Source organism: Lampetra fluviatilis, chromosome 5 (assembly GCF_964198595.1).
Source record: "Lampetra fluviatilis chromosome 5, kcLamFluv1.1, whole genome shotgun sequence".
Taxonomy (NCBI): Eukaryota; Metazoa; Chordata; class Hyperoartia; order Petromyzontiformes; family Petromyzontidae; genus Lampetra; species Lampetra fluviatilis.
This window is the reverse complement of record NC_136279.1, coordinates 19,974,261-19,994,211: the sequence shown is the minus strand read 5'-3', so window position 1 is coordinate 19,994,211 and position 19,951 is coordinate 19,974,261. Positions and strand designations below refer to the sequence as shown.

Sequence of the window (19,951 nt, the reverse complement as noted above, 5' to 3'; positions counted from 1 at the left end):
ACGTGGTGGTGGTGGTGGCGCACGTGGTGGTGGCGGACGTGGTGGTGGTGGTGACGCACGTGGTGGTGGTGGTGGCGCACGTGGTGGTGGCGCACGTGGTGGTGGTGGCGCACGTGGTGGTGGTGGTGGCGCACGTGGTGGTGGCGCACGTGGTGGTGGTGACGCACGTGGTGGTGGTGGTGGCGCACGTGGTGGTGGCGCACGTGGTGGTGGCGCACGTGGTGGTGGCGCACGTGGTGGTGGCGCACGTGGTGGCGGCGCACGTGGTGGTGGCGGTGGCGCACGTGGCGGCGCACGTGGTGGTGGCGCACGTGGTGGCGTGGGTCGTCGGGTGCCAGGTGGGTTTGCGGGCCACGGCGAATTTCATCGGCGGAGAGAGCGCCGATGATTGTTAGCCGTGCGTCGCAGGCAAACGAACTCTTTTCACGGCAAACGTCGGTGGCGGGCGCTGATGTGAGCCGTGGGTCGTAGGCAAACGAACTCACGGCAAAAACGTCGGTGGCGAGCGCTGTTAGTCGTGGGCCCCAATCAACGCACTCACTCGCATGTTAGAAGATATGATAGTAAATGTTAAACAAACTCTAAACAAATGTTAGGCATTACGAAGAGCCATTAAGCTGTATTATTGCAAAATCACAGCCTTCACGATTCAATATACATGAATGCTATTTTTCGATTTAAAGCTTTCGTGACTGCAGGGATTCATCTTCTTGGTTCTTTCTGTAAAGTCACATAGAAGGGAGATAATAAAATAATAAAAATAAAACAATATTTTATTGTATTATTTGTATTATGTTTTATTTTTATTATTTTATTATCTCCCTTCTTCGTGACTTTACCGAAAGAACCAAGAAGATGAATATTGTGAGAATTCGCGAGTATACATTTCTGGTTGACAGAAATGGACCGTTACATTTCACATTTTTTAATGTCGTGTAACATATCACTCAATCAGCCAATTTATCTTTTAATATTTATAACAATGTCTTGCATAAATGCTTTTCATTGTACAAAACTTGTTGAAGCATACGACAGGTATATTCAGTCGTGCATAAATCCTCCATGATATGATTTGGAAAAAAAAAGATGCAAACACTCAACTGGAAGATTCCAAAAACAAAAACTTAAAATATTCATGCTTCCAAAATAAAACCTCATTTAAAAAGTTTAAATACTAATTTCTTAAACACACCACACATTGTCAACATTATTAATGATCCAGTTTTCCCCCATTTCTTTACTTTCTAAAATCACAGCAAAACGAATAAAATAAATGCAAAGGTTAACGTCCACATAGGCTGAAGACATGTATCTTTCTCTAAAGAAGTCAAAGTGTTCCCATACTCAAATAAGCTGTGGGTAGTGCCAATCTCCTTTGGCAGGCCTGAGCTAGTGATAGAAGTTTCACATTTACAATATATACTGGACTTATTTTTTGGATGTATGTTTATTCCTCACATCCCTGTCTATGTTGAGTATCTGTAGATGCCTGTGTTTGTTAACTTCGAGTAAAATCAGATATTATCACAACACAAGGCTTTCAGTCTTCCGGATGTGTGCACATGTACGTAAGGCGAGAGGTATTTTCGAAGATGAATTCTGCTCTCTGCCCGTCAGTGCTGAGAAGACTGGGAAAGATCAGTGGCTGTGACCTTCCAAAGCTCCTGTAGAAACAGCACAAAGATAAAACATTACTGGTGTTCGATAGGACGGGTGAGGGGCCATTGAGACAATATGCGTTCTTAGTAAGTTCAAGTTCATGTTAATTTATTAAGTATAGCCCTGTGAGCCATTCGGCTCTTGAATCGGGTGCAACCGCAACAAACAAAAAACAAAAACATGAACAAAAACATCGTAAAGTGAATATGTGACTGAGTGCAAGCAGAAAATCCAAGAAAAGACAGTAAAATTTTGCAGAAAAAGCACCGTATACAAAGATGTGCAAAAATCCCAGTGGGATGTAAGTCAAACAACAACAACCACAAGACAACTTAGATTAAGGCCATCAGTCTAACTCTGTACTACAACAAACATGGCCAAACCAAAAAACATCGAAAATCACCTAAATAAAGCCATAAAAGCAATGAAACTGTGGTCATAGGAACTGTGACCGAATTTTCACAATAAACGACGTAAACAACATGTACTACCAAACTCTGCAGCCATAAATAGTAAGACCTAAGCTAGCAAAAATGTAGGAGGCTTAGGGGCATGTGGGAATTATAGTAAGGAAAATGTTTGTTAAATCAAAGCATATGTCCTAATTAACAAAATAAAAATAATGAAAGCAGTACATTTTAAAGAGAACTTTAATTATTCAGGAAAGCATCACTGAGACCCAAATCCTGCTTTGGGATTGTTTGGATAATTCACAAGTTGTGTGAAAGTGACAGATTTTTTATGTTTATTTACATTTTAAGAGTTTAATCAAATTATACGCGTAACTATAAACACAAAAGCATCCGTAAAGTTGTGTTATTTTTAGTTAATCATACAATTCCATTTGACCAGGTAGACCTTGCAGAAAACGATTACCAACAACACACCATCTGCCAACGTGGCTTGCTTGAATCTCTGCATTCATAATGGTTGGAAACGAACGCTGGGAAATTCCAAGATGTTGGCCATACATTTCAGACAACTTAAAAGATGTGGACAATCAATAATGGAATCAAGACGTGGCTTTTCACTTGAATATAGGTGTATCAAACAATTAGGAATGGGATTCAGATAGGAATTATTTTCCACCTATCTTAATAAGGGATAAATTATAATATACCGCGGTGACAGACGTACTCAAACTTTTCCACCTGCGATGACATGGTGATGGTGCATTCGGTTTCATGCGTGACAAATATATTTTTTCCGTAAAGAGGACATGTATTATAGGATTACAGATAATCACTCTTCAAATTGACACCAGATGTCTTAGCATAATTTAGAAATGTTCACTGAGGTTGCCGTATAAGTGGAACTGATATACAGTGGATGTAGTGAGATAAGAGAATTGTTGGCAAAAAGTGCAGTGAGATGAGACAAAAGAGATGTAGACAAGATAGAGATTAATTGGATGTTGATGTAAATTAGCTTTTTCTGAAAGTATTTTCATTTTAGTTGATATTTGATGCACCCATATTTTTTTCACATATCCAGCGCCCCTTGGACTACATGAGTGCCTCAGCTTCTCCTTAGTACGCTTATGCCTTGTGCCACTGTGGGCACATGGAGAAGCCACACCCTCCGTGGTGCATGAATTGCCAAAGGATGCGCCCTCACCAGCTGCTCCACGCGGTCGTACAGGATGGACTGCGCGAAGTCCGTAGACACCGACTCCACGGTGAACACCCTGCGCTCGCCCTCCATGCCGGCAAGCCCGGCGAGGCACGTGCGGAAGTGGTCGTACGCGTCGCAGGTCACAGCCAGCGCACGCAATGTGAAATTGTAACTGTGTGGCGAGAAAACGATTCTTGACGTCAGGTCCACAATAAACTCCCATTACTTTAGTGTCCATGTGTTTGTCATTTGGAGTGTGATAACAAGGAGCATGAGCCATCACGCAAACTCTTAATCATCCTCGCAGCAGCGGCTTTTGGCTAAACATCAGACAAAGACAGTCACCGCATCGTGCGCTGTGGCCGTCTGGAATGCTCTTCTTTCCAGTATTAGGAAGCCACTGGAGCTATGCACTTTTAAGCTAGATTGAAAACTAATTTCTTAAGAACTGCTTTTTGTGTTTAGTTTGTTGTCCTTCCCCCGCACCTTCGATTAGCACGGTTGGCTACGTATGGTGCAACATAATTTCAAGATACATACATATTAACAGTTGCCTCTTACTTGACAATTCCAATATAACTTTAAGAACTCTTTTGGCAATCAAGTACAAGCATCGACTGAAAACACCACACGACCATCATCATTAACGCTGCTTTATAGCAGATCATAAATATAGCAGGCTGTGATATATTTTACGATACTATCTATTTTATTTGGGGGTGGTGCAGTGGCTCAGTGGATAGTGTACTGTGCTATTAACCCGGCAACCTGAGTTCGATTCCTGGCCAAGGCTAATAGCAGTGGCGATTAATATCTGAACCAGTCCTGGACACCCTCTCCTTCACCAACCCACACTGACCAGCAAAGTGAAGTACGGTTAAACAACAACCATAACTGACACAGCAGTGGATTGACTGACAAATCGCTGTATATTTCTGTTATATATTTTCATGTATACGGCAGTGTTATTGACGACGATTATATGTTTCATTCCAACGGAAGTAGTTTACAAATTTTTAACTATAATGTGAAAGATGTCAAACAAAATAATGTTACTTCGTGTTGACATTTTATGCTGAAAATAATATTTTGGTATAGTACTTGAAGGTAGGTAGCATAGCAGTACAGTACAACAATGGATTTTTTTTTATTGCAGTGCCCACAGTGTAACCTCAACAAAATTTTAACATAGCTTCTGTTGGGTGGGAGAAAAATAAAAAATGGTAAGATTGTCATTACCATATTCTTGGTTCTTTCGGTAAAGTCGCGTAGAAGGGAAATACTAAAATAATATAAATATAAAACAATAAAAATTCTTACGACGTTTTGACTGCAACACAAGCAATCACCATCAGGTGTGAAATCCACAGCAAGAAAATTTGAAAAAAGTGGCGTTTTTTTTTTCTGCCACTTTTTTCAAAAGAACCAAGAATATGAATCCCTGCAGTCACAAAAGCTTTAAATCAAAATTGTCATTACCGTTTCTCTATGGCGATGTAGAGGGAGCTGGTGCTGCGAAGGTTGTTCATGATGCGGAAGACAGTTCGAAACAGCCCATCAGTGAGCTCATCGTCATAGCAAACTACACACAGGCACAACCATGCAATTAATCAACGGATGAAAATACATATACTGTGCAGTGTATTTGTACAAGTATCCTGATATAACATGTCTGAGGAAGTGGCATTATGGTAAGTAAGTTTTCACAGCCACTTGTAATCCAAGTGTGGTCTTCCAGGTTAGACCGCGTGTTAAGCATTTCTTCTCTCAAGCTTTTGTCGTCGCGCACTGCTGCGGGCATGGCTTCATCTACTGAAGATCGCACCATCTCTCGAAGATGCCTGCGGTAATGCGTGCCGGTGAAAGCGCGGCGGAACTTGGAAGACCACTGCTCGGAGGTGGCATTACGGTCAAAGTGCTCCACTCTCCATTGGAAGATGGCGAGTTTATATCCTATTTGTGGGTCCAATCGGTTCATCATTCCTTCAGTGTCAATAAAATGATCACCAATTTGTAGAAGGAAAACAATGGATAAACCATCCTCCACTACAATAATGTGGAGTTTCCACCACTAGTTCAAGGACCACCAGTGAGTGATAACTCCCCAACACTCGTTTGAACAGGAATATTCCTGACTTTTGACTTGCTTGGCTAAATGAGAGGCAAGTGATGAACGCAATGCCGAGGTTTTTTTAATAGAACTGCGGCTCCCCTAATGTGCCGGCGCTGTAATCGCCGTGAATTTTTATTCTACAAAGTGGCCCGATGATAAAAATGTATTTACCGTCGGCCGCGAGAAGCACGGTGGCGTTGTCGTGCAGATGTGCTACCTCTTCCTCTGTCCAGGAAAATCGGCACTCAGAGTCTGCAAGATGACAGATGTGCGCAGAGCTTCAGATGTACATGGCGCTTGAGACAAGCCACGTTGAGAATTCCAGGTTTTCATTTTGTTCTCAAAATCTTACCTTTTGCTATGTTGTGTTGTTGTAATGTTTTTTCAATGTCTGGATGTATATTAGTTGGTGGAGTAGAAGGGCTCCAAACCCAAGTTCAAATCCCAGCAAGAGTCGAATCAGCTTCATCATCTTTATCGCCATCGCAATTCATCCAAGGTTGATTAAATGAACATGACCTGGTGAGGTTAAAGCACTCTGTTTTGGAAGCTCGACAACGGTTGAAGTCCGATTGAGAACTGCCTTCACCATAGAAATGTGAAAATGCCAATTATGGATCCAGACGACCAACAGACAGCGCACAGGCCAGCTCTTGTTTGAGTGCGGTGATAAACTGATGAAGTGTGTCTACAAAACTGCAAGTGCCATTACTGAATTGCCTTATTATGCCTTTGCAAGGGAAATAATATTTTTTTTATTTCATTTGACAACGGACTATTTTTAAACGGCTGTTTAAATAATTAAAAAAATATATATGAAACTTCACTTACCTGTACAAAAGTCATTTTTGAGCCAGTCCAGTGTCCTAACTTTCACCTCTCCTCCCTCCTCTCCATCTATAATTTTAAATAAGGATGAACACACAAACACACAGAGACACACAAAACAAAGCTCCCAATGCTGCACAATAAATGTGCCAGGTTAGGTGTATATATACACACACTTAACAGGTGGTCGGGTGGTGGCGGGTTTAACGACACATTTATATTTACGTGATCTCACCCAAAAAAACCCTCTTATGGATAATATTGGTCGCGAAAGCCTACGTGTTAAACTAGGTGTGTGTATATATATACTGTCTTTGTGTGTATATATATACATATGTAAACACGTGTGTATATATGTGTGTGTAAGCACACAAAGATTCCCCGTAAAGCCTTAATAGTTTTAGGGCAAGTGCTGTTAGAGAGAACTTATGAAGGCCCACACGGCACACAAGGGGGTGGGTGGCCAGCACCATTCCCGGTCACCTTTGTCTCCTGAGTGGCGATGTTTACACTCCGCACCAGAAACGCATTTGAGGCTGAGTCGACCTAGGGAAGGCCCAGGACCGATTCAGATAATCCTCACTGGTGTTGGTGGCCGTGAGCAGGATTCGAATTCGGGTAGCCAAGTTCGTAGCACAGTGCACTAACTGCTACACTACCACTCCCCATACATACATACACACACACATTGAATGTGCTTACCAGGGCGCATGTACAAATGCTTGTTTGCATTTACATTCCGTTGGCAATTGTCCAAGAGATCATCACCAACATCTAGATGAACACGGAGATTGATTGTAAACGTATGCGCTCAGAGATTGACAGGCACATTTGGCAAGAAAGTCTATACGTGTGCTGCACATATGCACACAATTATAGTTAGTTAAATATAAATGCTGATGTTGGGGCGAATGTACTCATGCACAATTGTAATTTACATTTTATATTGCATTATATATATACACAGTAAAATTTAAAATCTTTATCCGGGAAAGTTTTACAGAGATTTCAAGCTACTTTTTAGGAGGCATACATTGGGTTATTTGGCCAATTCCCTGCTGAGTATATTTAATGTGCCGAGTGAAAATCCACTCGTATATATACACACACAAGTGTAAACACTCTGAACTAATTTGACGAAGATAAACTATTATAACCTACTTGCTGTACTACATTATGCAGGCATCACCTCATTGACCACAGTGTGCATATGGGCCATATGGAACACATGCAGACTCTCTAAACACAAATCACAAGACCGTAATTGTCAGCCAAGTAACAACTCGTTTGTATTTTTTGTAACTTTCTCCGTTTTGTTCGTGCAGATTTGTAAATCCGATCACCCTTAACATGACAATAGCATTAAGTGCGCAGGTCATTTGGAAGGAACAGATTCTCGCACGTGTGTATCAGTGCACCTTTAAACGACCAATAACCGTGGTTCATTCATCATGGCCATCGGCACTCCCCTGGACGATCCGTCATCTTACGGACGGTCAGAGGCCATGCGGGTTCCAGCGTGGCCGTGCGGTGCGATGCGGCGCGGCGGGGAAACCCGGACCTGTGCAGTAGACGGTGCGGGCGAATGTGGCGGCCACAATGCTGGTGGCGCCGGTGCCCGCGCCCAACTCGAGTGCCGTAACCCCGCAGAACTCACGCCGGTGCTGGAGGAGATAATCGCCGAGCAGGAAGGCGCCGCGCCATACCTGCAGGGCAAAGGCCGGGCAGGTGGTGAGGGGACAGGGGGTGGGGGGGAACAAGAGCGACTCGCACATTATTGTCCAACTCAGAATCTTAGTCATAAATCAGAATAATTACTGAGAATGGAGGAATCACCATTGTTACCCTCTTTGTCATCGTGTCTTTGTAATTGTGTTTACCGTTGAAGACAAAGTTAACTTTAAAAGTTAGTTTGAGACACAATGTGGTATTTATGTCCCGGTGGCTAAAAATGGGGGAGCAGATAAAGTTCGCAGGATAATTTTCGTGAGAAGTATGTACCTGCTTTCCAACATCATCCAGGCATGTTCCCATCGTGTGTTCTGTGTAGCAGAATGAAAACATATCAAGAGCAATGAAAACAGTGATTAAAGTGTACTTTAACTGAGCCATGCTAAATAAAACAATAAACATCCGAGGGTCTGGTTCACCATGTATAACTCAATGGGCCTTATGAACCAATGTTTTCCAGCAGGATTTAAGGAGACATTATGAAAATTGGTCCCGAATTCTTGGAAGATATATTTTCATTTAATTTTAGTATGGGAAAGAAGACCCTTGTCTATTATTGTATCATTCACAATCAGTTGTGACAGTGTATAATACATTTCAGGCATGGGTGATTCTCAAATTTTACATTAAGCTAAGGATGCTGCCAATAACGGTAACACTTGCTATGGCTGTGACGTCTAACGATCTTTGGGACCATACCTATTAGCAGCGTATCACTGGCAGTCTGCCCCTCCTCATCATCCTCCTCATCCGCCTCCTCGTCTGTCCAGCGTTCCGCCTGGCTCAACAGCACAGGGTGACTCAGCGGCCGCTCGTTGGTACTGCTAGCCCTTTCGCCAACAATGCTGGCCGAGTCACGGGGCTTCCGGGCAACCAGTAGGTCTCCATCCTCGTCCAGAAGGCCACTGGCGTCGCTGGTACCACTGGGCGTCTCGCTTCGCCACTCTTCACACGCTTTGGAGGGAATGGTGGCACTGTCGTCTGAGCAGATGCTTGATGTCGGTGGTGGGAAGCAGCCATCTTCATGGGCAGTGTCCCACAGAATCTTGTACTTGGACACATAAACTGCCAAGCAAATTATTCAATGTGTGAATGCGCGAACGCGGGCTATGTGAGTGAATACTGCAACATTTCGTTTCCAAATGCGGGAACGAGCGACGGTTAAATATTACTGGATTGGTACTCTGTCACACAAGTTGTACGATGCTGTGTGCGACACTAATAGCAACACACATACCATAGCCTCCTCCTCCACCACCTCAAAATCCCAACGCCACCATCACAACCACCACCGCCACTGCTGCCACACTGACCAGGCTGTCCGACGGCGTTCAGCCGCACCATGAGTCTCCTACTGCTGGGCATGAACAGGTGGATGTCTGAGAGAACCAGGTCACTGCGGAAGACGATAGTGTCCATGGTGGTGGCGGCGGAGTCAGTCGAAGCTTGCGAGGCGTCCTCATCTGATAGGGACAGGGGCCGAGTTAGGGGCAACACAGACACAAGCGCCGAGGCCACTCAACACTCGCACGCCGATGCTTGGAATAAACATTTACAATGTGTTTTACAAGCATTCTGTTCTAATGTATAAAAAACTCCAAAGTTTTTGCTATTATATCTGTCCATTTGTAATGATGAAGGGGTATAGTTTATGGTCAATTCATACAGAATGTGCTCGATCTCCTCAGATCTAGCAGATTAAGCAGGTTTGAGTCTGGATTGTGCTCGGATTGGAGACCAGCTAGTATAAAAAAAGTCCTGTAGGATGCAAAGCTGGGTGTATGCATGTTGAACTTCTTTCACACAGTACGTAGCCAACCGTGATAATCGGAACTGCAGGGAAGGACAACTAAACACAAAAAGCAGTTCTAAAGAAATGTGGTGCACAAATGAGGGCAATTCAGCGAAATAAATTATTGTACTGTACTATATTGCCAGATCTATGGTCCCCACATTTACCAACCCGCACTGACCAGCGTGGTGCAGTTGGCAAAAGAATCCCCCACGACCTGCACAGGTATGGTGGAGGGGGGTGGGGCCTCATCCAACGGAGGATTGACAAAAGGACTGTACATTTTGGAAAGGTATGGCAGCTTTTGCAAATCTAATTAACGGACCGATGGAAAGAGTGGTCAGTCACGTTGTAATAGAAATGGTAAAATTAAAATGTAGTCCGCAGTGTATGGAGACGGTCATTCAAAAAGTTACAGCGCCCCCTGCCGTCATGTTTTGCAATGTGTCAATTGATGACCACAGCGGAGCAGAATTCCACAAACGAACCAAACACCTACTGGCATTTGAAGGTGACCCATACTTTTCAAGCCAATTTAAGCTCAATAGATGCTTGTGGGCTCAGTAATGTAGAGAAATCAGCTAGAGGTGACGGACGATTGAAGGCTAGAATTGCCTGTGGTATATCACAATAGGATCTGATGAATGTATCTGCGAATGCAGCTTCTTGACAGATTTTTGGCGAAATGTCTCAATCACCAACAGTGCAGCAAATCACCAAAGCCAAGTGTTTGAGCAGCTTTGTCAAGGTGTGCAACTTCTGCAATGATTTAATATTGTTCAGGTGATTAAAACTTGGTAAAAGTGACTAAAGTTTATTGCCAACACATCATCGATTACTCTCATTTTGTTTAAGTATATTTTTTATTGCATTTGCTAAAGCTTTTTCTTCGGATATGTAAGGTTGTTAGTATATGCATCGAGGAATCAGAGGAAGTGGGACAAAGAGACATCATTCGACAAATGTGGGTTGCTGAACCTCTGTGTGATGTGGCTGTAGCCGGGATACATTGATACAAAGAACATCAAATAAAAAAAGTAAATGCATGGCACAGGGCAAGATATGGTGACAGAGTAACATCAGAATCACATTTATGAAAACAAAGAACATAAAAAATGAGCAGAAGAGCAGCTTAGTGGAGTCACAATGGAGAGAGCTACGGATGTTTGTTGGGGAAGAAAAGGAAGTTGAAAATTAAAAAAAAGCCAAGAAAGTTAAAGAAATGAAGAACATTTCTTGGGTTTGGTTCAAGGTAGACGATTACCCTTGGATTGTGAAACTTCTTCATCGTTGTTAAGTTTCTCCAAATTCAAGGCTCTGCTGTAATAACATCATAAAGTAGGAGAAAACGTTTCACAAACATGCAGCATTGCCATCACACGAGCATTTAAAATGCGCAAACATCTGCATGCCACGCTTAAACATCCCTTAAAGGTGTTGCAATCTAGACATCTGAGCTTTCCTTCACTTATGATTGTCAATTTTTTATTACTGTTTTTCTGGCTACTTCCACACGGTATTATATTGCTAACTTTAAGTGGTATATATTAAACGAAATTTATAATTGTCGATGATAAAAACTCTCAGCAACAATGCCCTGGCTTTAAGAGTGACACTTTAAATTAAGTACAAAATAGTATCGTAACAATTCACCCCGAAGTAATTCAACATTACAAATTGTGCTCCCTGTTCGATTCAAGACTCGTTTCGTTCTGCACCACGAAAGTGACTGGTTTCTAATATCGCTTGTTAACGAGCGCTGGCAGTGAGATGAAACTAGCGGCGGTGGAGGTTGTAAGTGGTCACTGACCCACGAGGTGCGTTCATGTGTTCAGTCCTCAAGCACCGTACTTCACCGCTGCTTCACGACGCCATCCATGCCACCGGGATTCCTCACTCATCCCCCTGTGCAAAATGCGACACGGAACTCAGTTCCACCAGCCAGAAGCCAGCAAACCCACGAAGCATGCAACGTTCACAGGAACACAGCAGATGCTCTGCGTTGGTATAATTCACGGTGCTTAAAATAAAACGTACTGTGTGTTGAACTCCTTTCGCACCCTACGTGACCAACTGTGCTAATCGGAGATGCGGGAGTGGGGGGAGGGGTGGGGACAACACACTACAAATACGAAGGAGATACCACTGCTGCTGAACCGGGTATCTGAGCTTGACCACCTGAATGTGAGCGTGTAGTCGTTGTTCTGCATCTACATCGGCCATACGACAAACCTGTCAACCCTTTATCAGTGCCTTCCTTATTACAGACCAATTCAGACCTTGTGAGCCTCCTATGAACCTCAAAGTTCATCCTACAAAGTCCCCATCACAAGAAACACAAATAGACAAACATTGCGTTGCCCGTTATTGAAACGGCTGTACGCCGTATGGACCTGAAAACTCGAAATTCCCTGCACCAGAATACGGGGAAAAAACAGTGTGGGTTGACACGATTTGCGATACGAAAGGGCGCATAGACACGGGAGCATGGAGGTACTGTACAGTAACAGCTATGGATCTTGCAGCACTGTTCCCTTACTGGCCACCACCTCGCAGCCTGTGACGCCTGTTATGCACGGCGGAGCTGCCTCCACGCAACGCTTGGCAAAGTGCACGGCTAAATGTGAGCTAAACGAATCATTTGTTTCCACGGGGCCATGCTCGGGGGTTGCTTGAATCAGTGCTGTAAGACACGAAACCCGAAGTTTCAGGGATGTGGGGGTGGTGGTGTTGCCCGTCTATCTCGTCACAATACGCCTTACGAGAGGTCTAAATAAACGGGGCGTGTGACGCTTTCAAAAGTCGCAGTGTTTCTCCTTCCTGGCAAAAATCGCAAACCTGTCAAACCCTGATCACAGACCAATTCAGACCTTATTGGTCACCCCGTGTGCCCCTTATACATTTCAACGTTCATCCTACAAATTCCTCATTACAAGGGAGAAACACACAAACAAACAAACACTGCGTTGCCCGTATTGAAACGACTGTACGCTGTACAGACCTGAAAACTAAATTTCCCCCGTACACCATTGGAACCTCATTTGCCAGTAAAAAAAATATAATTGGTTTTTTACCCTTTTATCTGGCAACAAAACTGACACCTTTTTTTACGAGGAGTCATGTTTGCATAGACGAAAAAGAAAAGCTGTCTCGGGTGTGGACCAATCAACTTCAAGGACAGTGCATATCATTATCAGAGTTGTGTTTTTTGTTTGCATTATGACTGCAGGTATCGTGGTCTATGCAAACATGACTCCTCGTAAAAAAGGTGTCAGTTTTGTTGCCAGATAAAAGGGTAAAAAACCAATTATCATATTCCCCCGTACAATTTAACACGGAGGCGTTCGTGACCAACATCATCCATAATCGAGGTTCAAGTGCATTTATTAGGTATATCTCTGTGAGTCATTCGGCTCTTGAATCGGGTGCAACCGCAAAAAACAAAAAAATGAACAAGAAAACATCTTAAAGTGACTATGTGCAAACAGAAAATCCAAGAAAAAACAGCAAAATATTGCAGATAAAGCACCGTACACCAACGCTGTGCAAAAATACCAGTGGGATGCAAGTCAAACAACAACAATAACCACAAGACAACTTATATTAAGGCCATCAGCCTTACTCCGTACTACAACAAACAAACATGGCCAAACCAAAAAACGTTTCGAAATCACAAAAATAAAGCCATGAAAGCAACGAAACAATGATCAAAGGAACTGTGACGGAATTTTCACAATAAACAACATGTAATACCAAAACCCTGCAGCCATAGTTGGCTGCATGGGTCACTCCACAACAGCAGGAGCATCAGTCGGAGTATCATCATTTTTCAATGCACCTTTCAGATCCCCTGAACAAGAAGATGTGGTTAAACACGAATGGGTTGACAGCTATGAAATCAAAGCCCCCTACGACTCACAGACGCACGCTGCCACACTTACAGTGCACCGCACTGTACTCTACTCCTCCTCCGTGACCTTTCAACCGGAACGGGTTCAAGATAAGCCCCGCCCGCCCGCCCCCCCGACAATAACCACTGCAAGAACAATTTCAAACAGCGTTATGTGCTAATAGATAAATGGGTCAATTAAGTATCACTCCCCTCCCCCCCAATTTGAGAACGATACGTCTCATACTGAATAACCGCATTGCGAATGTTGTATCGGATTATTTCTTGGCGGCGGACGTAGACGATTCCGCACCCCGCCCCCCTTTGCCCATGGCAACGTTAGATGAGGCGGTGATGCGGTCTCGCCCCTTTGGAGTGGTGGGGGTGGGGCGGTAGGGCGGTGGGGCGGTGGCGGAGTGATATAATCGGTGCGTCGCCGGAAGTGACTCCTTTCTCTCCGGGTGTCTCGGTGAGGCTGCGGGCGGCTTTTTGCGGCTCGCGTTAGAAGTTCGTGATAATCGCAATTTTAAAACAAAATTCACGTTCGAACGCTTGTTAGTGTAAGAGCAAAAGTCGCCGGCCGAATAAGAGCGTCGCCAGAGTGTTTTGGTTTGCGGGTTTTAGAGGGTTTGTTGGCGTTTGCCTGTTTTGAGAGTGTAGAGGCGGGTAGGCCTAAGGCGTAAGGCCTTGCGCGAGACACGTGGCTTTCGAGATTGTGTGAATGGTATTTTAATTCGTTATACAATGTTGCCGGGCGATATAAATAGTAATTTAAACGCGGGATGGAACTGGCAAGTTGTGTATAATGCTGCAAGGGTTTTTTGTTACTCGCTGAACTTTGAGCCGAGTGGGATATTACCAACTAATTGTGTGTAGACATTACATATCGAGATTAATGAGTAGACTGTTTAAGAACACTTTATTTTGGGGGACGCGTTTTATTACAATATTCTCAAGGCCCTTCCACGTGTACTTCGTGACTTGATTCTAGTCGCATTTAGATTCTTACAGGAGAATAACTGATTCGACCGGCACTTAATACAGTTTTCTATCGCGAGCTGCAATTTTTGTCTCGGCGTTGTGAAATCATTCGACACGGCTGCAGTCAATGCATTAAGACCGTCCGCGTGTTCTAACGGTGGTTGCTGTTTGTGAAGCCATGCTTTATGGGGATGCTAACCCCTAGTGAACAGTAGCACCACTAAACGCGACAGCTGTAGCGTACCTTGAGCGAATCTCAACTATGTAATCCCGGGGCCGTCAATTTCACAGCAGTAATGCTGTAATAACGTCTTTTAAAAACAGCATGGGTAAAAAAAATTCTGGTCGCTTTCGTTATGCGTATGTGTCAACGTTCCAGGGCGCTGGATTGCGTATACAGTGCTGCACATGCATGTTTACGTATCTCACGACTTAAACGACGCGCTGTTTATTTCGTTCTTTTCCAGAACTTGAGCCACAATGCCGGTGGCCAAGTCGTGGGTGTGCAGTAAGACATACGTCACTCCTCGCCGTCCATTCGAGAAGTCTCGCTTGGACCAGGAGCTTAAGCTCATCGGTAAGCAAGCGGCAAGGCCGCCGTGATACCTGGCGAGCATCGTCTTGTCTCTTGCGCACTTTCTCACGTTTCTTCGCCTCAATTCCCAGTGTCGATGTACAGTGGTTTTGTTCATCCACTGCTGGATGAGGGCTTTGCCATGCCAGGCATATTGTGGGCTTCATTTGACCATCATAGTCTTTATTTAGACTGGAGGAATCCGATGAGCTAAGAAGCTCTTTTTCACAGATGTCCAGTATGGGCGGGTCAGCAAATTACTACAGCATACTTCTACACGATGGTCGGCGATAAACGTGTTTGCGAGGCGCTCACCGATCCGAGCACCATCTCCAGGCTCAGCGCTGCTGAGCTTCTTCAATTCTGATAAGACTGGGCACGATGGGTTGTGGGTACTAGACTTCAGAGGCGCTTTAATCCCCTTATTGCATTGCCTACGTATGTGCACAGGCGAGTATGGGCTGAGGAACAAGCGCGAGGTGTGGCGTGTCAAGTTCACGCTGGCCAAGATCCGCAAGGCCGCCCGCGACCTGCTCACGCTCGACGAGAAGGACCCGAGGCGCCTGTTCGAGGGTAAGCCGCCTCCCCCGTGGACCCTAAAACGACGTCCCCTTCTACACTGGGGGTTCCTCAAAGTTCCAGCTCCCCCCCCCCCCCCCCCCGTTTAAATAAAGATTTGGATGTGTAATGTTTGGTGAGGACCTAACAAATGGTATTTTGATAACTTTGGTTATCGTTCAAAACGCCATTTGTGGTGAAGTTGCTTACATCAGATGCAGTGGTATGGGAGCAACTTTAGTCGCCCCCATTTCCTTGGAGCGGAGTTTAATCCTAGTAAGCAGTCCTAAAGTAGTCATTTTATAGCACTCTGATCCAAAGACATCATGCTGGGTCTCTTGGACTCATGGTTGTATATTTTGGTTAATTACGAGTGCTGAGCAATAGGTGTCCTATGGAGACACTGATCTCTGCCATAGAAGTGTAGGATTTCCCCATCTGACAGGGTCACTAACGGATATGCACATCACCCACCATTCACGCGAGACACCCGCTTATTGGTGGTAGATTCAGAACTTTTAAACCTTCTGGACTCTGCTGTCTTGCCAAATGTTGATCCTAATGTGTGTGGTCTGCCCTCTTCTGCCTCTACGTAATACAATATCTACCTACCCTTTCTGTACAGAATCTTTGAGATATGGCTGCATTTATGCTCAATATAATTCCACCTTGTGTTGCACCCGCGACAATCGCAGGTAACGCCCTGCTGCGTCGCCTCGTGCGCATCGGAGTGCTGGACGAGTCCAAGATGAAGCTCGATTACGTGCTTGGCCTGAAGATCGAGGATTTCCTCGAGCGCCGGCTGCAGACGCAGGTGTTCAAGCTGGGCCTGGCCAAGTCGATCCACCACGCCCGCGTGCTCATTCGCCAGCGCCACATCCGGTGAGGGGACGGGGCCCACCTGTGACGATGACAAGTTCGGCAAGGTCAATTCGACGCATGTCGTATACCTTGCGCGTTTTTCGCGAAGCCTCGTGGCCCGCTTTGACAAGGAGGCAGGGCAATGACACCGCCGTGGAGTGAGTATTTGTTACCAAATCTGATAATGCATGCTCAAAGAAAAATGCACCCCAAAGCCAATTAGCTTGTGAGGATGTGTGTCTCTAGGTGCAAGTTTTATTATTATTTGTCATTGACGATTTTAAATGAGTGGCATCACTAAATTGTTGTATTGTATTGATTCACTTGACTGGACATTTTAATGGCTTTCACTTACCAAGATTCAAACTCCTTGTCGATCAGCCCGAGATAGTCTGGCTGCATTTCTGATGTGAAAGCTCCTTGATTTTGAGCTGAGTTTTTAAGTATTTAAATCTCCATAATAGAGGTTTTTGGGTTAGATCGCGTAAATATATGAATGTGTTGTTAAAACCCGCCCACCACCCGACAGTCAACTAGTAAGGGTTGTCACGTAAACAGAACATGCCAATTTACATGACAGCCCTTACTAGTTGGCTGTGTCGGATGGTGGCGGGTTTTAACGACACATTTATATATCTATGCGATCTAACCCAAAAAACCTATTATGGATGATATGGGTCGCGAAAGCCTATGTGTTAAACAGTATTGAAATATATTGGTCAAGCAAGCCCTTATTAAGTTATCTTCACAAGCCACCGTAAACATTTTGCCTGTTGCGCAAACCCCTTCAGTTTGTTATTTTTAAAGTAAGGCAACAGAAAACAAGAACTTAAAGTGTTTATGCAACTCACCCTGAACAATCAGTCCAGGATAATCGTATTATTAAAATGTCTTTGGTCAGTCATCCAGTATAGACGACCATTCAGACTCATTGTTCCAAAGCCCTGACTGCCAGAATATAAAGTGAAAAGAAAAAAAATGTACCCGTAAAAACAAAGTTTTTCACTATAAATCCTTTATATGCGTGGCGGCTAGAGTCCTCTCGTCCTCTGGCTTGAGATGGCTGCCACCTATGGGTCAGATGATTGCCTGCCACCATTAAGCAATTGGTAATTAAATATAAAAAAAAAATTACTAAACAGTGTAAAAATTTGGAAAAAAAAATTCACGAAAATTAATTGTCACGCACAACGAGTCTGTGCAAAATGTCAGCTCGATTGGATCATGGGAAGTGGGTTAAGAAACGACCGAAAGATTTGCACGGTCGTAAGCGCGCAAGCAAGTGAACTTAATATAAAGGATTTAAAATTTAGGTCAGCAAACTGCTTTGTTTTACCACCACCTATTGGGCAGCTCAGACTTGTGGCTATTTGCCTAAAACATGTTGGGTAAATGTTTTTTTACCTTTCTACCCCAGCAGCAATCCTCAACGAAAGCGACATTGCCCCCCCCCCTTAATTCTTTTTGACACGACTGTCACTTGAATTTTCGGTGTTACACAACAATCGGCATTTCTCACCCCATGTTGTCTGTGCCATTGACCGTGCCCCACCACCACCACAGTGTGCGCAAGCAGGTTGTGAACATCCCGTCGTACATGGTGCGCCTGGACTCGCAGAAGCACATCGACTTCTCCCTGCGCTCGCCGTACGGTGGCGGCCGTCCCGGCCGCGTCAAGAGAAAGAACATGAAGAAGGGCCAGGGTGGCTCTGGTGGCGCGGATGAGGAGGAGGAGGATTAAAAGAGATGATACCGCCTGCCACTTCTCCTGGCGGTGTGGCATGCACTGATCAGGGGATGGGGCGGGGTCAGCCTGTTGTCTCGTGAAATCTTCGACAATAAACTATCAAATTGCACGCTCGCGTTCCTTTGTGCTTGTTTCATTTGACAGTGTGGAATGTCCATTACTACCAAGCAATGACGTTTATCAGAAACACAGACGATGTGGAAAAACTTGAAAGTGTACAGTTGTCCCTCGGTTAAGGGTTTTAATTCATTGACGAAAATTACTGTTAATTGAAATAACTATCGAATATAGGAATTATATGAGTGCAAGTGAGCTGTTTCCACTGCCAAAACAGAATATGTAAAACAAAGCCAATCGAGGTCTGAACCCTCAAATGGGCTTAGCTGATTAGCCCATTTACGAGCGCTCTGGCCGAAATTGGCACCCCTGTGCATAACAGCATGCATACCATTTATGAAAATGTTTTACGTCAGTCGAAACCATGAGGGTCCTATGGGAGGTGAAACGTTTACCAAAAACCCGTTAAACAATGTCACTTAATGGAGGAACTGCAGTACTGAACGATTATAAACTTAACAGATGTGAGATGAGATGACTGCTCACAAATTATGTATGGACCAGACTGGTGCTTAAGTGGCAGTTAAAGAACACCCAAAAGAAAAGCAGCGAGATTGCCATTAAGAGTTGGCAATGAAGTGGGGAAGGGCTTTATCCAGTAGTTGATGGTCCTTGGGCGATATATACTTGACAATTACCTAATGTGGATACATTCTCATCAGCGCGTGCGGTGGGCAACTGCCCTGCAGTTTGTTTCTCCAGTACTGATCATGCAAGTACATCCAAAGGCAGGTCCAGGGCTCTTTGATCCAAATCTTGGCCTTGCCACCATATATTCCAGGGTTATTAAGCCACAATTGGGGAAGAATATAGTTGGTTTCCCTTTGTCTACCCACAACCTCAACAGGAAATCACCTGGTCAAGTAAAGGAGTGGTGACAATGTGGTTCGCATGGTTTGGTTGTGAACGCAGCGGCCTGAGTTCGATTCCCGACTATGGCTCACGTAAGTGGCAGGTCATACCTGGGCCCCCACCTTTCCCCAACCTACAGTGACCAGCACGGTAACGTATAGTAAACTACCCCGGGGACCCAACTGTGGGGTGGCCAAGATCCAGCAGTGCATTGACTGCTGTAAATTAATTTACTGTTATAGGCATCAAAAGTTTCATCCCCCCGCCCCCTGCCTGCTCTCATGAGTGGTGTGCTTGAAACGTTGATATCCATGGTAATGCCGTCCAGAACGCCAGGATGTTACAATGTATGATGTGAGGGAGGATGTGGAATAAAAAAATATTTTGTATAAAAAAGTATCACCCATGTCTACTGGCAGTTTAGTCCAGGGGTAAAAAAAAATACAACGCGCAAAAGCAGTGCCAACAATTGCCTATATTGGGATTTTTGTTTAACTCCATGAGTGTTTAGACATGTGGGAGGAAAACTGGTGCTGGGGGGGGGCAAAATTAAATCCCCGTACAGATGGAATATAGATGGCAATTCATCCACTTGCGGTACTGCCATGCCCTGGCAAGTCCGGAGATGACAACCT

At 44.4% G+C, this 19,951-nt stretch overlaps 2 protein-coding genes across 4 annotated transcripts; one reads left to right on the top strand and one right to left on the bottom strand.

The window, feature by feature from the left end:
- Positions 1-970: 970 nt before the first annotated feature.
- Positions 971-13,704, bottom strand: METTL22 (methyltransferase 22, Kin17 lysine). Of its 2 annotated transcripts, none has more exons than XM_078857134.1 (13): positions 13,576-13,704; positions 11,548-11,642; positions 11,002-11,057; positions 9,259-9,408; positions 8,645-9,010; positions 8,216-8,256; positions 7,776-7,920; positions 6,917-6,988; positions 6,218-6,283; positions 5,558-5,638; positions 4,753-4,855; positions 3,277-3,445; positions 971-1,664 (listed from the first exon to the last, which is right to left on the bottom strand). In XM_078857134.1, exons 2-13 carry the CDS (start codon positions 11,562-11,564, stop codon positions 1,614-1,616), a joined length of 1,317 nt encoding a protein of 438 aa, XP_078713260.1. In that variant the 5' UTR covers positions 11,565-11,642; positions 13,576-13,704; the 3' UTR covers positions 971-1,613. The 2 variants fall into 2 exon arrangements, with proteins under 2 accessions (XP_078713260.1, XP_078713261.1); XM_078857135.1 differs by having other exon boundaries at positions 3,277-3,357.
- Positions 13,705-14,029: 325 nt separating this feature from the next.
- On the top strand, positions 14,030-18,456 carry RPS9 (ribosomal protein S9). Of its 2 annotated transcripts, none has more exons than XM_078857131.1 (5): positions 14,030-14,095; positions 15,075-15,184; positions 15,632-15,754; positions 16,435-16,621; positions 18,164-18,456. In XM_078857131.1, the coding sequence occupies exons 2-5, from the start codon at positions 15,088-15,090 to the stop codon at positions 18,339-18,341; spliced, it is 585 nt and encodes a 194-aa protein (XP_078713257.1). In that variant the 5' UTR covers positions 14,030-14,095; positions 15,075-15,087; the 3' UTR covers positions 18,342-18,456. The 2 variants fall into 2 exon arrangements, with proteins under 2 accessions (XP_078713257.1, XP_078713258.1); XM_078857132.1 differs by lacking the exon at positions 14,030-14,095 and adding an exon at positions 14,111-14,133.
- The last annotated feature ends 1,495 nt before the right edge of the window (positions 18,457-19,951 follow it).

Excerpts from the sequence above, each read along its gene's own strand:
- METTL22 (XM_078857134.1), bottom strand. Across the intron at positions 9,409-11,001 it reads AGAAGTTTCACAATCCAAGG|ATGAGGACGCCTCGCAAGCT; the intron begins GTAATCGTCTAC and ends TGTCCCTATCAG. Across the intron at positions 9,011-9,258 it reads GAACGCCGTCGGACAGCCTG|TTTATGTGTCCAAGTACAAG; the intron begins GTCAGTGTGGCA and ends TTTGCTTGGCAG.
- RPS9 (XM_078857131.1), top strand. The coding sequence starts at position 15,088 with ATGCCGGTGGCCAAGTCGTGGGTGTGCAGTAAGACATACGTCACTCCT. Across the intron at positions 15,755-16,434 it reads CCCGAGGCGCCTGTTCGAGG|GTAACGCCCTGCTGCGTCGC; the intron begins GTAAGCCGCCTC and ends CGACAATCGCAG. Across the intron at positions 16,622-18,163 it reads ATTCGCCAGCGCCACATCCG|TGTGCGCAAGCAGGTTGTGA; the intron begins GTGAGGGGACGG and ends CCACCACCACAG.